Source organism: Lissotriton vulgaris, chromosome 1_1, assembly GCF_964263255.1.
Source record: "Lissotriton vulgaris chromosome 1_1, aLisVul1.2, whole genome shotgun sequence".
NCBI lineage: Eukaryota > Metazoa > Chordata > Amphibia > Caudata > Salamandridae > Lissotriton > Lissotriton vulgaris.
Genome location: NC_141685.1, coordinates 1,194,278,108 through 1,194,304,700, shown reverse-complemented (window position 1 = coordinate 1,194,304,700; position 26,593 = coordinate 1,194,278,108). Strand labels below are relative to the sequence as shown.

Below are 26,593 nucleotides of genomic sequence, written 5' to 3'. Positions count from 1 at the left end.
TATCAAGCGTTACTGTGACGGGGGCCTGATGAATCAGTGCCTCAACTGCACTAGCTACACTGACTACACCTGGCGCGCAATCAATGCTAATTTCGATCTCTGGAAGAGCCTCCATTGGAGTTAGACCTACTAAAGAAAGATCATGGTCTGATGAACCACCTTTACCCAATGAGGCCCTTCTGTCATTGTTGATTTTGTTCACCATTTTTACTAAGAAGTTGTCAATGGGATCTGCCCCCGTGACAGCCTTATCTTTCTTTGAGCCCGACATGAGGTTAGTTTATACAATGCTTCTTTGGACCTAAACGTGGATGTCACAAAAAACTCAGCGTCCAGTTTTTCTAGGTTTGAACAAGAAAATCCTCAACCTTATCCGTCACTTTTCCATGCGAAAAAAGGGACACAGTAGAGTACTCACAGGGTCTCTGGCCCAGCCCAGCCTCCTCCTGCCTCTGACGGCCCGCCCTCTGACGCGGAGGGTGTTCCCTGGTTTTATTGCGCCTCCGGGCGCGCTGCGGCAGGAAGTGGCTGGAAGTGGTCGCTAAGCCCTCTGGGAGCTGTAGTCTCCAGCCGCTGCGATGGAGTAGAACGGCGAGACCACAGCGTCAGGGCCCCAGGAGCGAAGTGGCGTCCAGCAGGTAAGGTAGGTAAGCCTCCTTTGGCCGGTATGCTGCTGAAGAAAGGTCCTCCTGAATCGGGGCTCCTGGTCAGAATATACCTCTGCTCTCCCTCAAATTAAGCACTTTCCAGTCCAGCCGGGCCAGCCCAATCGCTGTTACATGCCTCAGGTCTCTGATATTCAAGTTGTGGCTGCAGTCTGCTGCCGTCACTAAATATACAGCATTGGACACTGTGAGTTTCAGGCATTCACACCACTGCACACTGGCCTGGGGGAGGAGCCGATATCCCAGCACTCCCTGGCCGTGCGGGTCTCTCTCTACTCCGGTGTTCTCAAATGTATGGTAATTAGCTGAGACTGGTTACCTCTTGCCTCATGTCGGGTACCAGCGCCCGGGTACCAGCGCCCCACCACCGGCGCCGCAATCCCGGAGTCAGTCCGCCCCTTCTGTTGTTCTTCTTAGGCTCACCGCTTCTGATCCAGGGGCCCGCACTCTTCACGTTCGTGCTCCGTGAAGCCTGCCGACCGCAGGCTCCCCAGGGGGGAAGAACAATGCACTGGCCACTCGTGCCGACAGGAGGCGCAGCCTGCTCTCTGCGCTCTCAGTCTGCTAGGACACCCACCGCGCCTTCTGCCGCCTACCCGTTAGGCAAGAAAATACCTACTTTCTAAAAGTGGCATTTTCAAACACAGGATATTAAAACCAGCTTTAATAAAAGATGTATTTTATTATTCTGAGTTCAGGCATACTAAATTTGAATTTCTACCCTGTTTCCTGAGTCAGTTAGGATTATAAGAATGTAATAATCTAGCTGCTCATTCTGGCCTATGAGAACAGGTAGCCTTCAATAGTGAAAAACAAAAATGGCTGTAATTCACTATTAGAACATTCTACACACATCAGAGCATGTCCTACCTTGTACTTACAATGCACCCTGCCCTTGGGCCTACCATAGGGGGGTCTAATATGAAGCAAAGGGAAGGTTTAAGGACTGGCAAGTGGGTGCACTTGGCCCAGTCGACATGGCAGTGCTAGACTGCACATAGGCCTTGAAATGGCAGGCCTGAGACACATTTTACAAGCTGCTTCTGTGGGTGGCACAACCAGTGCTGCAAGTCCACCAGCAGCATTTGATTTACAAGCCCTGGGCACACATGGTGCATTGTACTAGGGGCTGACAGATAAATCAAATAACCCAATCAGTATATCAATTTAACATAGTGAGCACTTGCACTGTGGCACTGATTAGCAGTGGCACAGTGCCTAAAGCATAAAACCAGCAAAAACATATCAAAACAGAAGAGGCAATCCATCAAAAATGGAAGGGAGACTCACGCCAATTATGCCAGGTTTAACAGTGTTTAACCACAATTTCTTGCTAGCATTTCTTTCTTAGTCTCCAGATTCAAATACGTTTGCAGTCTTTATTTTGCATGCTTACCAATTTTAGATGTAATAACTATTTCAGGCTATATTGAATGGCTTTCTGAGTCATCATTTGTATTGACATGTTTTACATGACTGTGTGACACAGAAAACCTAAGCGGTTTTATGTAATTTATTTTATTTGAAATCTGTATATATTTTGCAACTCCAACTAGACAGAATATCACTTCTCCCATTAAACCAGTGCATCTTGATTTATATAAAACCTAGCCATTTTTGCAGGTCACAACAAGGAATGTCCACCTACCTTTTTCCTATTTATTGGAAACCCTGTATGGTGTCGTTCATTCTCAACATTAGGCAAAAAGTAACCATCTGCTGCTTCTTGTTGTCTTGGCTTCTATAATAACTGTGGACCCAACAAGCTCTGTTGGAAAACACCTTCCTATATTAACAAACCTCAACTGTAGCTGCACAGTATCTAGTTTTACACCAAACTGATTACCTCAACAGCCCTCGGATTATACTTTGAGAACTTCTTGTTGCTTTACTGCAAGATATCAAATAGTGGCTGTTCCTCCATGGGAGCGGAGGAGCGCCCTTAGCCCCCACACTGTGGTAGAAAGCTGGATAATAAAATTGCAATATGAGGATTTTAGTACCATTTATTTTTTCCGGCTTTCTGCTGAATGGAGAGGGCAGGGTGTGGACAGTGCGTCATTGCTGCTGATTGTCGTGTCGCTTCTTCAGTATAAATTGCACATGCCGGTTTGGTCTGCTACATTGCTGCGGCCAAACCCGCATGCACAATTCAACCTCTCCACCCCAGCTGTATTAGACAGCTGGGTTGGAGAGCAGGTACAGGCCTTCAGTGCTCTTCGGAGCACTGAAGCAGCCTGCTTCAGCCAATCGAGACACTTCTTTTATGCAGCGTCTGGATTGGATAAGGAGCCACGAGAGTTCGTGCTGGAGGAGTCTGGAGCAGGTCAGAGAACAACGAGGACGTGCTGTAGGCTAAAAAGGTAAGTGAATATTTTTTTTCATTATTATATGTAAAGGTTCATTTGTATGTCGTTTAATTTTATCTCTGTTTACTCACCATTTTTGTGGGCCACCAGCCACCACTCACAGCTAATACATTCCCCCAAGTTTATAGTGTCAGCCGCTTTGAACCTATCTTCGCTGCCCACTCTCTACTGGCTTTCTGTAGACGCTAGTTCCCTGAAAAATTGGCTGGTATTACCAACAATATTTAATTCTCCTGAAAACTGGCTGAGGAAGTCATCCCACTCTAACCCATTTTTCTGTCTTTTTATTTTTCAAAGACATACCGCGAGCCCTGTGGTAGCTTGGCACTGACCTATAAATACAAATGATTCACAGGCAGCTAGTAGTAGGCAGTGGCAGCTGGCAGGGATTGGGGTGGCTCCTCGCTGTGTCCTCTTCCTCTGCGAGTCTCTACACTCCTCCCTCCAGCCAATACAGGAAGCCCCAGGCTCCTCTGAGCCAATCACAACGGTGCAATGCAGCGTTGTGATTGGTCTGCGCACCCTGGTTCGGTGCTCAGACAGGGAGTGGGGGCCTGGGCATATTGAGTGCACATGAATGTTTGAGCAGCCCGAGATGGCATGCCAAACATTCATGTGCACATAGGGAGTGAAAACCACTCATCCCCTGCTCTGTCAGCAGAGTACCTCCTCCCCGCCTCGCAAAGCTGTTATGCCCACAAGAAGTTAAATTATAATAACATTGAGTTACTAGCATTTTATTTTTCCTTACACTGTTTTTTTGTTTGTTTTTAAAGCAGTGGGGAGACTCTCCTTATCCTTAGTGGAGGAGCCCCCACTGGTAGTAGAAGTCAATAATCAAGGCATGTGGTCAATGCTCAAGAGAAGATAGATTTTCAGAATTTTTGTTCCTGACCTGAAACCTGGAAGGAGGAAGATTTCCCTGGTAACCCGTTAATATCTGTTTCATCCTGGCATTGCTTGAACTGTCTGATTGCAACATTGGTCATGTTTGTATTTTCCCACCTTTTCCCTTTGCAGTAGGTTATCAATCATAACCCATAATTGAAAATTATCTTGGAAAGAAGAAGATGGAAAAAATAAAAGGAAGTGAAATAAGGAAGTGTAGATAGATGCTCTGTAAAATTGTAGGCTATAAAATAAAATCTTCTGAACTGCCGCTATCACCCATGGATTTTTGTTTTTTAAGGAACTGTGTTGTGAGTTGCACTACTTTTTTACATTTTCTCAAACTCGATTTCTTGGCACACTATGAAAATAGTTGAATTCTTCTTGAGTCGGATTCATTAACTTAGCTTGCTCTTTGAACTTTAGCTCGGGGAGGAGTTCTTCACCGCTGCTTACAATTGTCACGAGTGTTACAGCTAACAAATGATGGACGGAATGCTGACAATGCAAACATTCTCCCCCAGTCAAAAGATCTGGGTTAAATCCATTGTTCTTTTGCCCACTTCACCACCCTAGTTTGGACCCAGCCATATGCAAATCAGTCTTGACCCTGTGCCTCATGGGAACAGTCCAGAATGAACTGCCAGGCCAGGTCCTCCATGGACCGGAAACAAGCATCCTGGGACCGGTTCAGGGTATGTCACCCTTCTTCAGCCAGGCTAGCTTGAATCCAGTGGCACAGTGAGCAAGGGACCCACGTCTGGGCACACCCATCCCATGTAGGTCGAAAAGTGTTACTGCAAATATATGATGGACGGAATGCTGACAATGCAAACATTCTCCCCCAGTCAAAAGATCTGAGTTAAATCCATCGTTCCTTTGCCCACTACGCCACCCCAGTTTGGACCTAGCCATATGCAAAGCAGTTTTGACCCTGTGCCTCATGGGAATAGTCCAGAATGAACTTCCAGGCCAGGTCCTCCCTGGACCGGAAACACGCATCCTGGGACCGGTTTCAGGGTATGTCACCCTTCTTCAGCCATGCTAGCTTGAATCCAGTGGCACGGCACAGTGAGCAAGGGACCCACGTCTGGGCATACCCATCCCACTTAGGGCAAAGGGTGTTACAGCAAACAAATGATGGAAGGAATGCTGACAATGCAAACATTCTCCCCCAGTCAAAAGATCTGGGTTAAATCGATCGTTCTTTTGCCCACTACGCCACCCCAGTCATGCTATTGCAGAGGTGGTGGCTTCGATTTGTAAATGGTTTATCACTCCTCTATTTTATACAAAAGGCAGAAGCTTCCAAGTAGCCAGAATTACTGACTCTCAAATACTAGTTTGATGATGCACGAGGAAAAGTTTGTCCTTGAGATATGTTGGTGCCTGCTTGTGAATACATTTAAAGAACAGACTTATAACCTTAAAGAGTACTCTTTTGATCGCTGGTATCCAGTGTAGATTAGATGAAAAGGCATCAGCCATTCTGTCAAAATTCCCCAGAAATCTAAACAAATACACAGCCACATTTGGCATTGCTGCACTGGTGGCTGAACTCATTGCTCTTATTAGAGTGTGCTATGCCTCTAACAGTTTGAGAGTTACCATTTATACCAATAGTTGAATTTGTAGATTTATACGGAGCTGGTAAACACCCGTGAGGGTATCCAAGCGCTGACCATGAGCACAGGAAGATTTAGTGATTTGCCCAGGATCACATGATGTGCCGATGCAGAGACTGGAACCCGGATCCTAAGCTCCTAGTCAGCAGCTCTGGCCACTGCGTCACATCCTCTTACCAATAGAGGTTTGGCGTGGTTCATCATTTTGAACAGTTGTGGTTTCAGAGAGGTTTCATGACTTTTTCTTTTCTCCCATTAAGAATGAAAATTATGTGATGGACTTTCTTGATGCATTACAATTGGCTACAGAAATAGTCCGAGCAGTACACAAGAGTGAGTGTAGTTTTGTGACTGCTGTATACCGTTATGCAGATAATGTGGCACGGTACTGAGCTTGTGAGTCCTGCACATCCAATAGAGATCACTTATGCAACTCTGAGATGGATGCTGTTTCAAGCATGTTTTGACTGTTGCTGATACCTGACAAGAGATTAAAAACATCCAACAAAAATAATCCCCAGAATGCAAATAGGAGATGTGTGTTAGAGCAGAATGTCTGAAAAACAAGAATGAGGTCTGGGTTTCGACATATCGGAGACGAGTCTTATCAGATGACATGTTGTCTCCCATGTCCAGGCATTTTCATTGTTTAACTCCGATAGGGAGTCGTGCTATGATTCATCTTTTCAAAACCTATTGGTTCAATGTGTGTTGTTTCAGAGAATTTGCAGTACTTGCCAGCAGTTAACTGTGGTCAGGAGGGCAGTAGTGCCAATGAGTCACATAGAAAGATCAGATGGTCCCCTTAATAAAATGCAGCTTGATTTTATTGAAATGCCTATGTGCAACTGACTCGACCATATCTTGGTGGTTGGATGTCTCTTTTTCCATCAGGTGGAAGGGTAGCCAACTAGGAGAAATGACAGTCTTACTGTGGTTAAAGTGTTGTTGAGGTAATTGATTCCTAGGTTCGCCCTACTGATTTTCCTGGAGTCAGATCTTGGGACTCATTTTGAAAATGAGATTATTATGTAGCCCTTCGGGTAGAACAAAGGTTCCATTTGTAGTTACAGGCCAGAAGCATCAGGGATTGTTGATCAAATCAATGGGACGCTGAAGTCTCGACTTGGCAAACTGTGTGCATCCACTTCCATCAACTGGCCAGATGCCCTTTCCCTGGTTCTGATGAGCATTTGAAGCACCCCTGATCAGAAGGCATGACTCTCCCTCCACAAGATCTTGATGGGGAGAGCTGTGAGACTTTGTGCCTGCAGCTTTTCTTGTGAATATAACACATGATATGATTCTTGATTACTGCAAATGATGGCTGATGTGTGCATTCTGTCTCTCACCACCAGTATGAGTTGGCAACTCCACTTTTAAGGCAAGAACAGTGCCAAGATCCAAGTTTGACGGAAAATTATGCCTGGAGGCCCCCAGGTGTGTCTCGTTTCAAGTCATCCTTGTGCCGATCACTGCCATAAAGTGTGGGGCGCCTCCTAACCAGACCCATGCCACTTACACCAAGAGTGTGAGACAAGTTGGCGAAGAAGTGGTGAGAATAACCACTGATTTGCAGGGTCAAACTCCATTGCACAATCAATGCTCAAAAGGAGGAGTTGATTGTGCACAAGCATCTCAAAGTCAACTTGAGACAAGTGCAGGGCTTGTGGTGAAGGAGCCAAGAGTAGCCACAGTGAACCAAGCAGAAGAAACTTGAAGTGTACACTCGGAGTTTAAAGAAGGTGCAAGCAAAGAAGAGAAAGGTGGCCGTAAAGGAGTGAGAGATTGAGAGCTGTTTTGCCAGAAGAACATAACCCAGACACAAACAATAAAGACAGTGACAAAAGAGCAAAGCGACAGTGACAGTGAACAGCCAGTAGCAAGAAGATAAAGAAGACAACAGGTGCCTAGCCGAAGGTACTCAGCTCTTGAATGGGCTTACTTTACTGAAAGAGGGCCTGACTCAAGAACACATGCGACTGAGAAAGAGCAGACAGTATTTTTGAACATACGTCATGAGCAGTGCTAGCACAGTGAAGATTAACTAATTTTTGACTGACTGAAATCAAGTGACATGCATTCAAAGATTTATGATTATGTTCTGAAATCTTGTGAAACTCTTAGATCCCAGTCTCCACTGGAAGAGTAGGCTTGTCCTTGGTAGAGGAAACATGCTTTAGGGTCAGGATCAACTCTGAAATCATGTAAACTCACCTCAAATTAACTGAAGGTTAGCTAATTCCCATAATAGAAGCAACAAGTAGAGTTTTTCTTTTTGATTTTTGTGCTCTTTTGATCTGACCTGAGGGAAATGTGGTGTCTAACTCACCAAACCAGTGTAGAGTGATAATAGCATTAGTGTTAATTGCCTTAGTTATTTTGATGAATGGTCTGTTAGAAGGCTTGAATATTTCTGTTAAGAGTGCTTCTAATGAAACTAACCCTGATTTAGCTTATTTAGAAGAGCAACGCAGATTTAAAAATGTAAATTGATACTTGTATAGCGCACTACTAACCCGCAAGGGTCTCAAGGCTCGTGTACGAATACCGCTGTGGAACCCGTCCTGGCTTTCCCTGTGAGGTGTCCACTCCTGGGCAAAGGCCAGGCATCCTTAGCGTTGTGGGGCGCATTTTGGAGATTAAGCAAGCTATTGCCCAGAGTTGCAGAGTGGGACTCTATGATTGGAATAGGAACCGAAGCGAGAATTATCAGGTCCATGGAATTTTTGAGCCCAAGACCCGCCAAGGCGGGGAATTGAACCCTGGTCCCTGGCTAGACCTCTGCATCAGGGTCTGCCGCTCTAATCATTGAGCCACACTTCTCCACAACATGAAGATATTACTTTTTGCAAAAGGTGGGTCAAAATGTAGTGGAGGGAAGCAGCTGTTTGAATCGGAGGATACAGAAAAGGAAACAGACTGAGACCTATTTGAAGGAATTGCAGAGTCACTGTCTATGGGAATTGAGAACTTGAAAATGTCTAGATGCAAGCTGCGAAAGTCGACACCTATTGTGTAAAAGGAGAGTTTTGGAAAACTTGGGTGCAACATGTGGCAACTCCCAGAGTCACCAGAGCGAAAGATTTGATAAAGATGTTTTTTCATAGTTACATGCTTTGCACATATATTGACTTTAATATGCAACACAAAAATGTATGTAAGAAGCAATATTGAAAAAGTGTAATGCCTTTTTTTTAAATTGTGTTCTTTGTGAGTGTGGTGGAATCGAAATTTGCCTAGCTTAGTAACGGTAAGTTTAAATTCTATTAATGACACGGAGGCGAGGATTATGCTTATCCTTTCTCCACTGTTTATTATAACACCACTCACAGCAGCCCAGAAAAGCACTTAAATCAAGAAAAATCCGAAAATCCCAAACAAGGGACTATGAACATTACATCAGAAAAAAACATCATGAAACTACATATCCTATCAGTCCATAGGTAACAACCAAACGGTAGTCCTTTCTCAGTGTCCACAACATGTACATAGAGCGTCCATCTTGTGCCCTCTTCCTCTTTCTTCGTGCGAGTCACGCCAACCCTTCAACAGTCTTGTTTTGAACCATCAATAACTATCGGAAGAGACACAATAGCGTAAGCGTGGTAAAACCGATAGAACTGAAAGCAAACCACACTTCACAGAAGCAAGAAATGCATGAACAATATCAATACAGAATTGATCAGGAAAACCAAAACCTGCTTACTTACTCTCATACGGGTGGGATCTCCACCAGAGCTCTGGGCGGGATAATCCTCGCCTCCGTGTCCGTAATAGAATTGAAACTTACCGTTACTAAGCTAGGCAAATTTCAATTCTATGTCAGGACCAGAGGCCTCAGATTATGCTTGTTCAAAGCTACTAACCACCAGATTCGCAATGTCCACCACCGGTTTGAAATAAAACCTCTTAAATGTGGAATCTGAGGACCAGTCTGCTGCTCGCATCAAATTCTCCAAGCATGCTCCAAGAGAGAAAGCTTCCGAGGCCATGGCCCCCTAGCAGAATGTGCCCTGAACATTTTCGTATCTATGCCTGCTTCCTGCCAGACCCACCGCCCCCATCTAGCGATCGTGGGAGAGGAAACAGCTTTGTGTGGCTTTCGCAAAGCAATTAGTAATTGTCTCTCTCCCGGGGGACGAAGTTCCATAGTGACATCCTCATACATTTTTAAACACTGTACCACACAGAGTTTGGGAACGTCCGCAAAAGCCGGATACAAGATTGATCTAGTCGCAGACTTCGTGCGGCACCCCACAGTAAAGGTAACCCCTTCAGGGGAAAAAACCCACGCCGAGATGTCCAAGGCCCGCACATCCGAGACCCTACGACATGACACCAAACACAGGAGCATGGCCAGCTTGGCCGACAGTTCCTTCAAGGACAGGTACTTTTTGTGCTGCCAAGAAAGAAAAAGATTCAAGACAATATTGACGTCCCATAGGACTGAATAACGCGGCTCCAGGGGTAGGGCAAGCCTCACTCCTCTAAGCAGTTTACACACAAAGGGATGTTCCCCGACCGGGACACCATCCACTGGCTCTTGCGCCGCGGAGATTGCCGAACGCATCGCGTTAATAGTGCGGTACGCCAGACCGTCTGACGCGAACTCAGCCAAAAAAGTTAGGATGGGAACGACCCCTGCGACCAGGGGATCCAGGTCCCGTCGAATACACCAACGAACCCACCTGGTCCAGGCTGAGCGGTACCTTTTGGCGGTGCTGTCCGCCCAGGCTTTTTTTTTTTTTTTTATACTTTATTGTGCAAAACAGAAGAATTACAGGTATGGGCCTACAACCCAGGGGCCGGCTGCTAGTGTTTGTCAAGTAAATAAGCAGTCAGTAAGGCAGCAGCTGACCCCGGTAGGTCCAGCAGAAGTACAGGATCCACTTTCGGCAACACAGTATGTATGCAGGATACACGATTTTTAATTTTTATAAAGGAACAAAGAAAAACAAAAGAACAAACAACTCAAGGCCGGAACATGATAAAAGAAGTCGAGCTCAGACACCGGGGACCTACCATAATCGGGAGGACGTTGGAGAGAACCAATTGGGGGGGAGGGCAGTGGGGAGTCAGGACAATCGAGTAAGAAATATGGTAATCAAGGAACCTCGGAGGTCAGGGGGACAGAGAAGCGTCTGGAATATCTACGAGGGGGGGTGTGCAGATGTTTCCTGGGTAAGCGTTCCATTGGCCCCAAATTGCACTCCACGCCCTAGGCATGCCCCTAGCCAAATATACCGTCTTCTCCCTGAACATGCACCAATCCATGTTCTCCTTCCACGTCGACACAGTGGGAGGCCTTTGGGAACCCCAGAGCTGTGCGATGTCCCTTTTGGCAATCATGTTCCCAAGTGCCGCCCACCGGGTCTGGGCGACGTTGTAGTCATTCGGCTCCCACACATTCAACAAGCATCTTCGAGCCTCAGGCAACAGAGCGACCCCAGTGACGCACTCAATCACAGCATGCACACGGCGCCAATACGTAGCGACCTCACGGCACTCCCAGAGGATGTGAAGAAAAGTGGCACTCATTCCACAGCCGCGCCTGCACAACCCATCCGACGAAAAACCCATGGCAACCAAACGAGGACCAGTGACATACACGTGGTGAAGAATCTTAAGCTGGACAAGGCGGAGACTGGCCGGAATGGCAACCTCTTTAGGGGAGTATAGTGCAGACTGCCAATCTTCGTCGTCCAATTCCAACCCGTCTCCAGCCCAGGTCTCCCTGAGGTGCACCAGGAGATCTGCCCGATTGTTAATCAACTTTTTATAGATCAAGGAAATCGTACTATCGGGCAGATGACCATCAAGTATACGATCCTCAAGCGGGGAAGATTCAGGGACCACGGTACCGGCTGTGAAGACCGACAGTAAAGCATGACGCACACTCAACTCATATTCACTCTGAAGCTCCGCGAATGATTTTACTGCACCTTTCACCCAGAGATCACCCACCCTACTAAGTCCAATCGTGTCCCAGTTCTCAAAACCTTTCGTCGTCCAGAGGCATCCCAATCCTTCCGAAGCAAACAAGGGGGTCGCCTGCGTCAGTCGATCATTCCACCCCATAGCCTCATTAGCATCCTTCCATACACGCACTGCAATTTTGGTGGGTCCTGTGAGGTTCCTCCCCGCCGTCCGAGAGTAAAGTGCTCTGTAAAAGTCGCCACTGGGCAACAGGTATTTATCCATAGCGTAGGTTGGATTCAGCCCAGGAGCGTATGTAGCATGGTTAATGGTGGACAACTGGGAGGCCCAATAATACCTCCTGATATCCGGGAGTGCGATACCCCTCGTCATACCAGGGGAGGGTCAGTTTTGAGAGAGCAATGCGCGCTCGACCGTCCCAAACAAGTCTCCTCTGTAGTCCCTCCACCTCCCGAAAGTACCGCGTTGGAATAATATCAAAGGAGTTCTGGAGTGCATAGAGGAATCGGGGTAGGGACATCATTTTAAACAGTGCCGCTCGACCAAGTGGGGACAGTGGCAGTCGACGCCAATGGGCCACATCGAGCTTCAAGCGCCGGAGAGGAGGAAGGAGATTATGCTCGTAACGGGCAGCCGAGTCCAACGATACGTGGACCCCTAGATACTTGAAGCCAGAGTGAGAAATTTGAATGGGGAACCTGGTAGGCAAGGAAGGAAGACCACCAGAGATGACATATACACACAACTTAGACCAGTTGATAATCAACCCGAGTTTTTGCCAAAGGAAGTTAGGACGTCAAAAAGGACGTTGAGGGACTTGCGAGGGGAGGTAAGATACAGAAGAATGTCGTCAACATACAACGACACCCGGTCTTCAAAGTCAGGGGTCCAACGAATGCCCTTTATCGAGGGTTCCCATCGGAGCCAGGCAGCGAGCGGTTCCAGGGCAAGAGCAAAGAGCAGGGGGGACAACGGACTCCCCTGTCTAGTACCCCTCCCAAGAGCGAAGGACTGGGAGACTCTACCGTTAACAACCACCTGAGCCAGCGGATCCGCATATAGTAGCCTCACCCAACTAATGAATCCCGCACCAAAGCCAAACTTTTCAAGAGTGGCCCAGAGATACGGCCACTCTATTGTATCAAAGGCCATTGTGGCGTCTAATGAAGCAAAGATGGCCAGTTCCGAAAGAAGCTCCACCCTCGCGAGAACGCCATGAAGGCGACGCAGGTTTAGAGCAGTGTTCCGGTGCGGGATAAAGCCGGATTGATCTGGATGGATCAGGTCACAATAACAGTGAGGAGGCGGTTGGCAAGAACCTTAGCGAGAATCTTAGGCTCAGCGTTTTAGTAGGGAGATAGGCCTGTATGAGGCACAACGCTCACGCGGTTTGCCCTCCTTAGGAATTACCACTATGGTGGCCAGGCGCTGATCAATAGGAAGAAAGCCAAGATCACGCGACTCCGTGAACATGTCATGGAGGTATGGTGCGACCTTATCTGGGCGGAGTTTGTATAATTCAATGGGCAGGCCATTTGGCCCCATCGCTTTGCCGGAACGGAGGGAACGAATGGCAGTCGCTATCTCATCGACCGACAACGATGCCTCCATACTCTCCCGATCCTCTTCAGACAGGCAGGGCAGCGCGATGTCTCTCAACAAAAAACAAGAGTCATCCTCATCCCTGTCGGACACCGGCGAGTAGACCACACGAAAATAGTCGGCAAAACATTCCACAATCTCACCAGGGTCAGTCACCTCCACACCATCAGGATTCTGGATCACAGGGAAAACACGATTCGCTCTCTCCTTCTTATCAAGCCAGGCAATCAGCTTACCCGCCTTGTCACCAACGTCATACAATCTACCTTGCTGATCTCTGTACATCGTTTTGGCAGCAGCTGTCACAAGGGATTTATAATCAAACTGTTTCAAGCTAGGGCGTGGAGTTTGTCCCGGGTAACACCCCTGTCTAGATCGTCTTCTAGGTCCAATATTTCAGCCTCCAGACTCTCGACCTCCCCATCCCTCGCTTTCTTGGTCTCTGCTATTAAGGATAGGGCATGTCCGCGAATAACAGCCTTAAAGGCTTCCCACAGGGACACCGAGGACGAGACAGACCCCTCATTCTCCAGGAAGTATTGGTCAAGTGACTTCATAAGGCTGGCGCGGGTTTTGGGGTTGCGTAAATGCCAGGGGTTGATAGGGGCAACCCGTCCCGCAGTATGTAGACCCAAATCAAAAAGAAGTAAAACAGGAGAGTGATCCGAGATACCCTGGGCCAGGTGGCTAATTTCCCCAATGTAAGAGGACTGGACAGCGGGCATAAGGAAGTAGTCTAGCCTGGAGAGACTCCCATGAGCGCCAGAGTGAAAGGTGTAGTGACGTAGCGTCGGGTGCATTAGCCTCCAGGAATCCACCAGACCAAAGGTGTCCAGGAACCCACCGAGCCATGACTGAGACGCGGGAAGGTCCCTGGGGGGTGGCGATCCAAATCGCCTGAAAGTACCGAGTTGAAGTCCCCGCCTACAAGGAGAAGACCATCAGGGAGCCCCAGCATCAGCCGACCAACGTCTGAGAAAGTAGAGGTCTGGAGTCCTGGGGGTACATAAACAGAAACCAAAGAGAGAGTCTTGCCCTCCCACCTACCAGTGAGGGCGGCGTAGCGCCCTCTGTCGTCAAGAGTGACATTATCAATATCAAGTGGGAGGGAAGACCGGATCAAAATACCCACGCCCCTAGAACCAGTGGGGAATCCGGAGTGTGCAACCAGTCGGTAAGCCCATCTATTCATCGCGTGACATACATTGCCAACTAGGTGCATCTCCTGCAGGAGTACCACATCAGGGGACAAACGTCGTAAATACTGCAGAACACCCCGCTTTATACGATCACCCAAACCGTTGACATTCCAAGATATAAGTTTCAGCCCCCTACCCCCATTCCCAAACATGTTGCATGGGGTTCCCCATGAAGAGCAGGACATCAGGATCAGAGAAAGAACCAATACGCCGCCTTGAGAAAGGAAAACACAAACAAACCCCCCCCCCCACCCCCCAACTAGAACCCGTTCCAACTCCCCCCTCCCTGCACCCCTGCGGAAGACTAAAAAGCCACCCCAAAATGCAGTGTGCCTATCGCCCTAACAATCCCATTCTACAAAAAGACCCCGGAGGAGGAAAGAGGCCCGTTCCCACCCACCACCCAAATGTGGACTACTACAGGGCAACAAAAACAGAAAAATAGTACCCAGCTGAGCAAAGTCCAATGTTCAGAAACCTGGGACCGAAGAGTCACTTATGCGTAGGCTCACCACCCTCGGCGCCGCCAGGGTGCTCCGTACGACCGCCTCGGCCCGGCAGGGAATCCAACCAGTCACTCACACTGTCCGGTCGGTCAAAAAAGAAGGTCTGTTCCTCATACTCCACACGAAGCCTAGTAGGGAAAAGCATGGCATATTTAAGGCCCAGGTTCCGGAGGCGTTGCTTCACTCCAAGAAAGCCCATTCTTTGTCTTTGCACAAGTTGTGTAAAGTCCGGGAAAAAGTTAAACGAGGAGTTTTCAAATTTCACCGGGCCATGCACTCTCGATGCCTGCAAAATCGCATCTCGGTCTCTAAAATGAAAAAGTCTCGCAATGATGGGCCTCGAAGGGGCGCCCGGCTTGGGTTGTCCGCCCGGGACTCTGTGTGCGCGCTCGACCGCGACGAATTTACTCAAGCCCGAGGGGGCAAGATGGGTGAAGATCAGATCCTCGACCAGGAGATCCACAGAGTGAGTCTCAGGGTTTTCTGGGACTCCAATGACGCGGATGTTATTGCGCCTTGCCCTGTTCTCATAATCCTCCAGCCGATGGGACATTTGGTCATTCACCGATTTTAAATTCTCAAGTTCAGTTTGAAGTTCCACCACATCGGCCGTGAGTCTGGAGGTCTTCAGATCGAGTGATTTGACCTTTTCATTCGTGTTAGACAGGTCGGCCCTGATCAGAGTGACATCCACAGCAACCATGTCAATTTTGCTAGCCAGGGCCTCGTATTGCTGGCCGATGGTTTCCCTCATGCCGGTGATGGCGCCCATAATGTCCTGCAGGGACAACTCGGCAGGAACGGAGGGGCCGCCTCGGGCGTCTTCCGGGGTACGACAGGGAAGCCCAGGGGAGCCTTTGACTTGAGTATACCGATCAATAACATTTGTCTGGACCGGTCCACCACAAAGAGAAGTTTTGGTCTTCCGCTTCTCGGCATCACCCTTGCCCGCCATGCTGGAAACGGCTCCCCGGAGGGGCCCACACGACCAGGTGAAAATGGCCCCCGACAGTCCGGGCGCCAATGAGACCACAAGAGCTGGCTCGTAGGACCAAGGAAAGGCACGATGTGATTCAAAAGGGATGAAATGAGGAGACAGGCCAGACACTAAGTGGGGGCTGGACTGGTCCCCAGCCTGGCAAGACGGTCTCTCAATTAGACCATGCGGGGATCCGGGAACGAAACCAAAATTAGAGATGCGGTCACCGAGGAGGCCCCACTGCCGTTGTTGTTCAACTCCGTCCCGGATCCGCAAGCAGCCTCCAGGTGGGCCAGAAAAGTTCAAAGTGCCATAACTTCGGTCGCCGATGTCCGATTTCAGTTCTGAGAAGAGTTATGGACTCAGATGAGGTACATCTTCAAAGAGCTGTCCAAGAAATCAGGATATCCTCAGGATAAATTGCAAGGAGCGGCGAGGGTTTGGGAGCTCTGTGCTCACGCGACCATCTTGGATGCCCGCTAAGCTCCTCTCCGCCCAGGCTTTTGACAAAAAATGTTGAGCTGAGTTCGAAAGGCCCGGGAGCGACCAACATCTCCTGAGAGCCGCCATGCCATGAGGCGGAGATTGTTCTGCATTATGAGGTGATGCGGTTCCCCGTCCGGGTTGAGAAGAAGGTGAGGAAACCGGGGGAGTAGGATTGGAGAATCCCAAGAAAGTTCCAGAAGAACTGGAAACCAGACTTGCGACCTCCAAAAAGGCGTCACCATCGTCTCCTCCGCATTCTGGCCGCCAGATGTCGGGCGCCGCTCGCACCACCATCAAAAATGGAGGAAACGCATAGGGCCGTTCCTGACTCCAATCTTGGAGGAACGCATCCATGGCCTCCGCTAGAGGATCCGGCCTCCAACTGAAGAAGCGTGGCAGTTGTAATCCAAATAGCACGCAAACAGGTCCACCGAAAAAGGACCCCATAGTCCGTTCAACCATTGGAACACTCCGGCGTCCAATCTCCAAAGACTGGAGTCTCTCAGGTACCTCGAGTGCCAATCCACCACTTGGTTGTCCCGTCCCGGAAGGTATTCAGCCGTCACCGAGATGTGATGAGCAAGACAATAGTGCCAAAAATCTTTCGCTAGGTTCGCTAGCGCTCGGGATTGTGAACCGCCCAGGTGGTTGACGTATCGAACCGCCGAGACATTGTCCATTCGCAAAAGGACACAAGATTTCGCGGAATCACGGGTCCAGCAGCGAACTGCGAAGGACCCCGCCAAAAGCTCCAAACAATTGATGTGAAGCTGTTGTTGTTCTGATGACCAAACGCCGCCTGTGGAGAATGCCCCGCAACGGGCCCCCCAGCCGGACCTGCTGGCGTCCGATTCTATTACCAAGTCCGGAACGGAACCGAAAATCGCTCAGCCGTTCCATGCCTCCATATGGGAGAGCCACCCGATCATTTCTTCCTTCACCTCCTCCGAGAGTGGAACCATCTGGTGGTAAGTCAACCCTCTCCAAAGATGATGCGCTTTGAGGGGTCCCGGAAAGATTGCCTGAATGGAGGAGGAAAGAAGTCCTACCACTCTGGCGATGTGACGCAGGGAAGTGTGCGACTTGGAAATCGTCTGTTTCAGCACATGACAAATTTTGGCCAGCTTCCGGGATGGGAGACTTAAAGTGGCCTGCAAGGAATCCACGATGAACCCAAGGAAGGTTATTTCCTGTGACGGGGTGAAGACCGATTTGTCCGCGTTGATGATGAAACCGAGACCTTGCAGCAAGGATACCGTTTGATTGAGGTGAAGCAACAAACTGTCAGGGCACTGGGCCATCAAGAGGACGTCGTCCAGGTAGACGATCATCCGAATGCCCTGGGCCCGTAGGATCTCTACCGCCGGATGCAACAACTTGGTGAAACACCAAGGGGCAGACGAAAGCCAGAATGGAAGGGCCGTAAACTCAAAACGTGGCCCTGCCAGAGAAACTGAAGGAACCGACGATGGGGGGCATGGATTGGAACCACCAGGTACACATCTTTGAGGTCCAGGCGGACCATCCTATCGTTTGGAAGCAAAACGTCCCGGAGAAGATGGATGCCTTCCATCTTGAAATGGTGGTAGACCAGCCAACCATTGAACTCCTTGAGGTTGATCACAGGTGTCTTGCCTCCGTCCACAAGAAAGATGTTGCTGAGGAAACCGTGGGGGTGACACGTTGCCCGACAAATGGCCCCTTTGGGCAACAGCCCCGAGACCTCTTCGTTGATCAACTGCGCATCGGCCCGGGTAAAGTTCATAGGGCGTGGGGCCTCTAGTTGACACGGCCGATCGTAGAACTCTATACGGAAACCTCGCACTGTTTGAAGGACCCATGCGTCCGCCGTAATCGCCGCCCAGGCCTCTGGCAAAAAAGCTAACCGGCCCCCAATTTGCACTTGATCTGCGGGGATTACACTCACCTTGGGCACCATTGTTTCCAGCGTCGTTTCTGAAGCCGTCGCTCCCCTGAAGCGCAGGCCTCTGGTCAGGTAAAAATTGTTATAGTTCGCTGAGGTGTTGTATTGGCCTCTGCCGGAGCCTTGCCCTTTGTTGGGAATGTTCTGACCACCAGGGCCTGTCGCGAGGCCCCTACCGTGACCGTCCCCCCTGGAAAAACGCTGCTGGAACACCCGTTTAATGCTTGATTGGGCCTTGTCCAGGGAGGTGAAAGTGGAAACAAATTTGTACAACTCTTTAATAAAAGGGTCCCCAAACAGACCCCCTTAAGCCACTGCCCCCGCCTCAGAAGAGGCCAAATCCCCCAACTTGGGATCCAACTTAATTAACAGGGAGCGACGACGCTCCGTCGAGAGGGCGCAGTTGGCATTTCCTAAAAATACAACAGCCCTCTGCGCCCAATTCGACAGCACTTCTGGGGATATGGGGGAGCCCGACACCTTCGCTTCCTCGGCCATATCCAAAATCTTTGTCATCGGCCCTATCATGTCCAGCAACTTGTCCTGACAGGAACGCCAGGAACGGTCAATCCCTTTACAAGGGTCTTTGACGAGCTTTGCCATAAAAGTGGCCATTTTCCCATCTAGCTCAGGTGTCATGGCTACTTTCCCCTCCAGGGTGGGACGCGGACACTCTCCCCTCAGGCAACTTCTCGCCTCCTTCTCTAAGGGTTTGGGGAGGCGGTCTGCCACAAACTTCGCGACCCTGTCCCCCGGCGTCCAAGCTGCCGACCACGGGTGAACGATGTCGTCCGGGTCAAGCATGCCTGATGTATCCTGCGGTAACACGGCTGCGAAGCTGGACGGTCGCCAGGACCGACTCCTCGTCATGATCCGTGTCTGCCGGGGAGAGTCCTCCTGGGGAGAAAGGAGCTGTCCCTGTCCCACCTGAAGGTCCCGGGGCCGGAAGCGGCGCAGGGGTGACATCGGTCGCCTTAGCCAGAAAAGCGTCACAAAGGCGCTCGAAGGCTCCCTTGTCCATACCAGGCGCTCCTCCGGGACCCCGTCCCTGCAAGGTTTTTTAGGCGCAGGTGGATCCCCCTCTACGGATGGACCACCCTCAGAAGCAGGCCGCATCTTTGCGCATTCTTCCACTATGCGCGCTGAAAGCCTGTCCTCCATGTGGCCTACTATCTCCTGCACACACCTATAAATTGAATTGTCTACAGCTGCATAAAACTCCTCATTGTTTAAATACTGATGAGTCTCCTCTTCTGCGTAATTATCCTCCTCCATAGCTGATCTCCCACCCGGCTAGGAAGCGTGAGGTAGGTTGTGGTTTCTCACTGGTCACTGCCGAACCAGAGTATCGGCCAGCCAAAGGCTAACAATTGTAATTTTGGGGCTGGTAAAACTAAGCAATTAACCTGAGGTAGCACCAGCCTCTAAGCACGTAGAATCCTCTCAGCGAGACCAGATTTGTGCTGCCTCCCTGCGCGCTTGCAATATAGGGCACTATGCCCAGTCAAACTGCCAAAACTGGGCCGTTGGTGCAACAAAATACCGCCCGCAGGAGTCCACGCGGTAAAACTATTATTACTGATCCCGAGGTGCGTCAAGCAGGACTGTACAACCCACACTGGCGTCAAGGTTGAGGCGGAAAGGCTCTGGCGCTGAGGAGAACGAGTCGCAATGGCGCCCTCTAGCGGCAGATACAGTGCCGCGACAGCAACGGAGTCATCGCGTCAGGGGCGACAGCATCCCTGCAATGCAAGGGCGCTGCAAGGGGGAAAAAACGCGCACTACACAGCCGCGAAAGACACCACCATGTCCTAAACAATGTCAACAATTGTCACAGCAATCGGCAAATACAATTATAGAAACATTCAGGCGCAAAACCCCACACAGCATAAAAACTACATGAGAGATGAGCCCAAAGTACTTATTGGCTGCAAAGCAGCGAAGAAAGAGGAAGAGGGCACAAGATGGACGTTCTATCTACATGTAGTGGACACTGAGAAAGAACTACCATTTGGTTGTTACCTATGGACTGATGGGATAAGTAGTTTCAGGATATTTTTATCTGATGTAATGTTAATAGCCCCTTGTTTGGTATTTTCGGATTTTTCTTGATTTAAGTGCTTTTCTGGGCTGCTTGATTGGTGTTATAATAAACAGTGGAGCAAGGAAAAGTATAATCTGAAGCCTCTGGTCCTGACATAGAATTTCCTAATTGAGTGGAGTCATTTTAGCTGCACCTGCGACTGCAAACAGCATGCGTGTCCTATCTGCTGCTTTGAATGTCACAATTAAAGCTTGCTTGTGAGAAAAGTTTATACATTTTAATGAGACTGAAACTGTGTTTTCTGACTTCGCTGGATTGGTTTGCTGTTTGAGAAATTACATATTATTGATAATTTTAGAATTCCGTTGTTTTAAGAATGTGTTAGTAGTGTTTAGATGCAAATGTTTATTCAGACTTTCTCCCTCTAGAGATTTAGATGCCTAGTTTCCTTGCCCACAGGAATTTTACGTTAATGTAGATCATAAGCAGTAAGCCACAACTACATAGTCTTAGCTTATCCCACCTTGTCATTTATAATAAAATCCATATTGTATTGGGTGGAATAAATGAGATAACCTACCTCGGCTGTTGGAAGCAGAATATCCATCCGCCCTGACTACTGTGTCATTATGGGTTTACATTACCATGGAATTAAGTTTCCTTTGTAGATGACTTTCAAGTTTGGACTGTCTTTGCAAAGATGATGCTATGGCTGAAAAAACCTGGGGATTGGGGAAGACACGAAGAAATGTTGGCATTCCTTCAGATCCTGTTACAATAACCTTTCCTTGCCTCAATTAACTGTGGGACCACTTGCATCAATACAAACTACCTAAAGTTTATTGGACATCTGGGAAATCATGACCTGCATTATTCTATTGACCTTCAGAAAGATATGTGCACTGTCTGTCTATGAGCGGAACTATAAGAATGGAGTGCAGAAAAGGCTCATAAAGTGTTTCATAAAGATGTTGGACGGAGACAATAGGAACATCCACCCCACAGTCTGCTGAAACTAAGTCAGATCCAAGTATCTCTTGTCTGACCCTCTGCTATCTCCATATGAGAAATGAATTGAACCATTGTAGCCTGGGTACCTCAACACACGCTCACAAGAGATCTAACTGAAACACAGCAGCAACTGTGTCAAAGGCTGCCTCCACAACTATCAGACTGAGATTTAAATCATGATCGGGGGCAAGATGGCGGCCGGTCAGCTGGCCGAGTGAGCTGGTGTTCGCGTTGCTCCCTCTCTCCAGGAGCTGCCCGTGTTTTGTGAATGCGCAAGGCGTCCAAAGGATATCGGACCGGTAGCGGCTCATTACCGCTCTGCAAATTGGCTCGAATAGTATGTTCTGGCAGCTTTGTGCCATTCGTCACAGTCCTTTGAAATGGACTTTATTGCGCTGTGGTGTAAGCAGGACCCACCTCACTTTCTAGCAAGAGAGAACATTTATGATTTGGCCAGGCCCGATAGACAAAGGTCGGGGAAAGGCTGTCAGTTTTTTGGTAAGGCCGGACTTCTGTCCGGCCACGGTAGAACGGAGGTGGCAGCTCCGTCAACTGATTAAGCCCTTTCAGTCTAAGGGGGCGCAGGTATTTCTGCTTTTCCCATCCAAGCTTAAAATTGTATTCCAGAGTCAGACCAAGTACTTTGAGTCTGAGATTCAGGCCAAAGCTTATTTGGATATTTTGAAATAAAGCAGTCAGTATAGGGCTTTGGTTACCGTCTGTAGGGCTATTCCTCAGGCTATTAGTAGGGTCATAGCCACTTATTGAGTTCAATAGCAAAACATGGGTTGTTTTCTAGATGGCACTACTAGAGAGATGTGCTCTTGCTGGGTAATTTTGGTTGATGCATGGGTGGCGGTAGCACTTGGGGGGGGGGGGAGAAGTATGGTTTGGGCACGCATGAGTTTTTTAAATACTTACAGTTGCGTAGTTACATATCAAGCCTTCTGCATACTTCTCCGACTGCACTCATGAAAAATGCACTTATAGATCTGAATCTGAGGAAAGAGCGTATAGGGGCCCTCTATCAAAATCTCAAGGCGGGTCTCCCAGATGATCTCTCCTTCCAGTGCATGAAAATAGATCTTAAATTGGGGTTAGTTGGTACAGATATTGGTTGGGCTTTGGAACTTGCAAATTCAGTTTTAATTTTAGGGAGCCTTCGTTCCCAAAGTTACATGGCCTTATTCAATTTGTATTACACCCCCAATAAAATATCTAAATGGGGAGGGGGAGGGGCCCAGGGTTGCCTGAGGTGTGCTTTGCCAGCAGCTACTGATGTACATATGTTTTTTTTATGTGCCAAATTGGATGAATTTATTCGTAATGTACAACTCTTTATCAATAATTCCTTAAAAATTTCGGTTGACATTACAGCAGAGTTGGTAATAACTGGTACTGAGACACAAAGTGCCAGGTCAGTTTGGGAAGCTGCTTTTCTTACTATTGCTATGGCATTATTACGGTTATGTATAACCTCTGAATGGATTAACCCGGTCCCCCCCACCTTCCCGAATTGGAGAGCAAGGATCTTAGCTACTTATGATTTAGAATCAGCTGTATTTTTGAGAAGTGGCAGGAAGAGACCAGAGAGGGGCGGGAAAATATGGGCACCATTCAAGCAGTGGTTGAATAATTAACAGTGTTCACTCTTTGGTTTTTGCTTTTCAGAATCCGTAGGCGCGTCCCAGGATACTGTTTGTTATTATCGTTTAAATTTTTGTTTGTGTTACGGTGTGTAAAAATGTACTTCACTGCCATGATTGGAAATCTTTTTCTGCTGTAAATGTTGTCTATTTTCAAGCTTTTTTTTTTTAATAAAACAAATTTAAAAAAAAATAAAAAAAAAGAGAATTAAATCATGAAACAGAACACTAACATTCTGCTGGCCCCTTCAAAAAACTTGTTAAACACAGAATAGGTATTTTTCATTGCAGCAACTTTACTCTAGGACATTTTACATACCCCACCAATTGGTCATCAAAACAGCCATAATTTGGGGCCCCTTTGCACTCGGTGGTGGCACATGCGGGATTCCATGAGTGGTACCTTATGGGCATTTCCACCTTGTGGAACATAGTCCAGGGCACCACATTGAATTCGTTTCAACAGCTCCAGACAGTGTTTCAACTACAGAAGACTCAATTCTATAAATATCTCCAACTCAGGCATGCCCTTACTCCCCTATTGTGGCAGGTTGACAGACTGCCTGAATTTCACCCTCTGGAGGGGCGCTGGGTGCCCCCAAAACCCTCCAGATATATCAAACTCTGATGACGCACAACCACAACACACTACAGAAGACCAGGCAGGCATGGTTAGAGGACATACCAGACATAACTGAGGACAATTGGACTGAAGCCTTAGCTAGCCTTCGAGGTGCGGCTCTGGAAGATGGGCGCCATTCAGTCCCCTATATGTTTAAGATGTGGGGTGGAAGACGGGACCTTCATGCATACCGTCTGGGGCTGTACAGCATTGCAACCATTCTGGTGCAGGATTGTGGCATGCCTGAACGAGGTGTTGTCTTGGGGTCTCCAATACAAGCAGAAACTACTATTATTGCAAAGTACTGAGGGTATTGGTGGGAACAGGTGCAAGCAGCACCTATTGTTTTTTGCCATCACCATTGCTAAACGGGATATTGCCCAGCAGTGGAAAAGTGTGTCTCCTCCAATGATAGGCAGGTGGAAAAAAGCCATTGATGAGTGTATGAATGCTGAGAATGCTGTATTTCAAGCTCGTGGTTTCCCCCAGAAGCATAGGAAAATATGGCAGCGTTGGGCAGATTACCGGGGTATAGAACTACCCCCCTTGTTACTCCTGCACCCTGATGAGCTGTGCACCCCTGATGAGATTGGTCATTTTACAACCAGGAATTTCATTTAAGACTCCCAGATCGTATATCCAATTGTTCACTTATACCTCCGTGGGATTCAAGATTTACTGCACAATGTTGATATTGTTGTATATGGAAGTTTTCCAGAAGTTACGATCAGATGTATATACTGTCACATATTTTCATCAAAATGACTCCTTCGGGCCAAGGCCTGGTATATACTGTGTAAACGCAATAACATATATTGTTAAAAAAACAGCCCTAATTAATCCAATCCCTAACTAACCTTCCGGTGGCTCTTCGCTAGAAAGGATTATATCAACCGCTCTCTTTGCAATGTATCTTTAGAAAATTCTACAAATAGCAACGTATGCCAACTCCTACAAATTTTAACAAAGCATATTTGAAACTCATATGTATGTTGTTTGACTATAATAACACCACAATCAAGTATATTTGATGATATGAATCCAGATTACCTAACTTTGTATCGGAACAGTACCATTTTATATTAACACCTTGAATGCTACAGCAATTCATCCCGGATGCTGACCTCCCTTGAATCTCATTGTTCATGACGAGCTTAGCTCGTCATGAGCACACGAGCAGTGTACTGCATGACGAGCTGAGCTCGTCATGAGCATGGAAGGGGTTAATAGTCTGCATATCTGAACCATTTCCACAAGTAGATAGCTGAAACTGCTATTTGTGTATTGATAGGTGCATGTGATTGCAAAGCTTCTATTATTTGCCCACATGGTTGCCTGAATTATGCGCAGGGATCCATTAAAAGTATTACTGCTGTTTTATATAGGTCTATCAAAGCATTCTAGTTCATTCAATTCAGCAAGGTAATCTACCAGTCCCAGAAGCTTAAATCCAATCTCCTCCAGAGTTTCCTTATTAAGGCGATGCATCCACGGCAAAACATTCCAGGCCACAGTGGGAATTAAGCTTAAACAAAATTGTTTCCTCAATTCAGGCCAAAAGTATTCCAGGTCTAGCTGAGCCACACGTAGTAATGCTGCAGCAATGTCATAGGTAGCAAAATGTAGTTGTCGGACACATGAGACTCAATCAATATTACCTCCTGAAGAAGGCATGAAGGTGCACATAAATGTCTTAAAAAATGGACATGAACTATCAATTTGACTGAGACAATCCATTAGTTTTAAAAGATACATTATTTACTATGTTGTTCTGTCCTGAATTTGCTTTCATGGGCGTCCATGCCAAGCATATGCTCCCTTCCTATAAATATGTGCCTTCGTGTACTGCAAAGAATAATTCAGCAATCAACAGCTGCAGAATTTGGATGTGAATTGTAGAATGTGTTCTCTGGTGATGAAATGTTCACATTAGGTGCCAGAGCTCCCAGGCACTTTGTAAAATGTGTGAATTGCATTTAATTTTGTTAATGTTCAATTCCAATGACAAACATTCTGAAATGTGTTCTATTTAAATGTCTACTGAAATATACCTCCTTAGAAAACTACAGCCATATAAACATATGGAAAAGCGTATTGAGATGGTAAACATGGTTTAAAAACATGCGAAAGACAGAAGTGATAAAACAGAGAAGTGGACCCAAAGTTGCAACTGGGTTATAGAGGATCAAACACCAACCAAAATATGTAAAAATGAAATATTAATATAGTAAGGATTAACGTATATATCATGGTGGACTACAGAACTATTTGGATAATCTTCAGCACCTAATTACATCATAAACCACCATCAGTTTCATATTTAATGTTATTGAAAGCTTCCCTTTGAAATTTCCTAAGGCCCAGTGAAAATTGTATCTACGACTTATACAAATAACACCTGCTTTTTCCACCTGCTTTTGACAATATGTTGCCCTTTTGTATTTTTCATTTCTGTTTACAGCCACAATGATTTTGTTGCAATCCTGGATCTTCCAGAGGGAGAACATCAATACAAATTTTTTGTAGATGGACAATGGGTTCATGACCCTGCAGAGGTAAATATCTTTTTCTTTGATGTATGTGGTACAAATGCTACTGTGAACATACGCTTTTCAGAATAAATTTTTAAGTTAACCAATCTTAGATGATGCAAAACAATGAAAAAGTTGAAGAGGTATGATTTTTCTGTCCAATTGATGCTTTCTCCAAACTCGTATCACTAAGGCCAAGTTAGATGTTAGTAAGTGATATCATTGAAAAGGGTGAGTCTCAAAAATGTGACATGAATATTGTGTCAAAAAATATAATGACTACCAGAATATAGTGGAATAGAATATCTAAAGTTTGGAATATAGTTTATTTTGGTATATAATATTATATTTAAGAAGTTGTTGTATTTATTATTGTTTACTTTAACCACTTCGCTGCTAGGCCTTTCCTTCTCCTGCACTATGCCTTTTTATGGCTATTTGGGGTAGTTTGCACTTAGGCCCCTGTAACTTTTCGTCCACATAAGGTATCCATGCCAAATTTGCTTCCTTGTCTTTCAACACCCTGAGGATAATAAAGGTACCCAGGGTTTGTGGA

The 26,593-nt window shown here is 47.3% G+C and overlaps 1 protein-coding gene across 2 annotated transcripts in view; it reads left to right on the top strand.

The window, feature by feature from the left end:
• PRKAB2 (protein kinase AMP-activated non-catalytic subunit beta 2) overlaps positions 1–26,593 on the top strand; it is a 359,499-nt gene that overhangs the window by 168,813 nt on the left and 164,093 nt on the right. For both annotated transcript variants that reach the window (XM_086964444.1, XM_086964446.1), the window contains exon 4: positions 25,968–26,061. In XM_086964444.1, the coding sequence (XP_086820570.1) occupies positions 25,968–26,061 (94 nt within the window). The remainder of the gene's footprint in view (positions 1–25,967; positions 26,062–26,593) is intronic.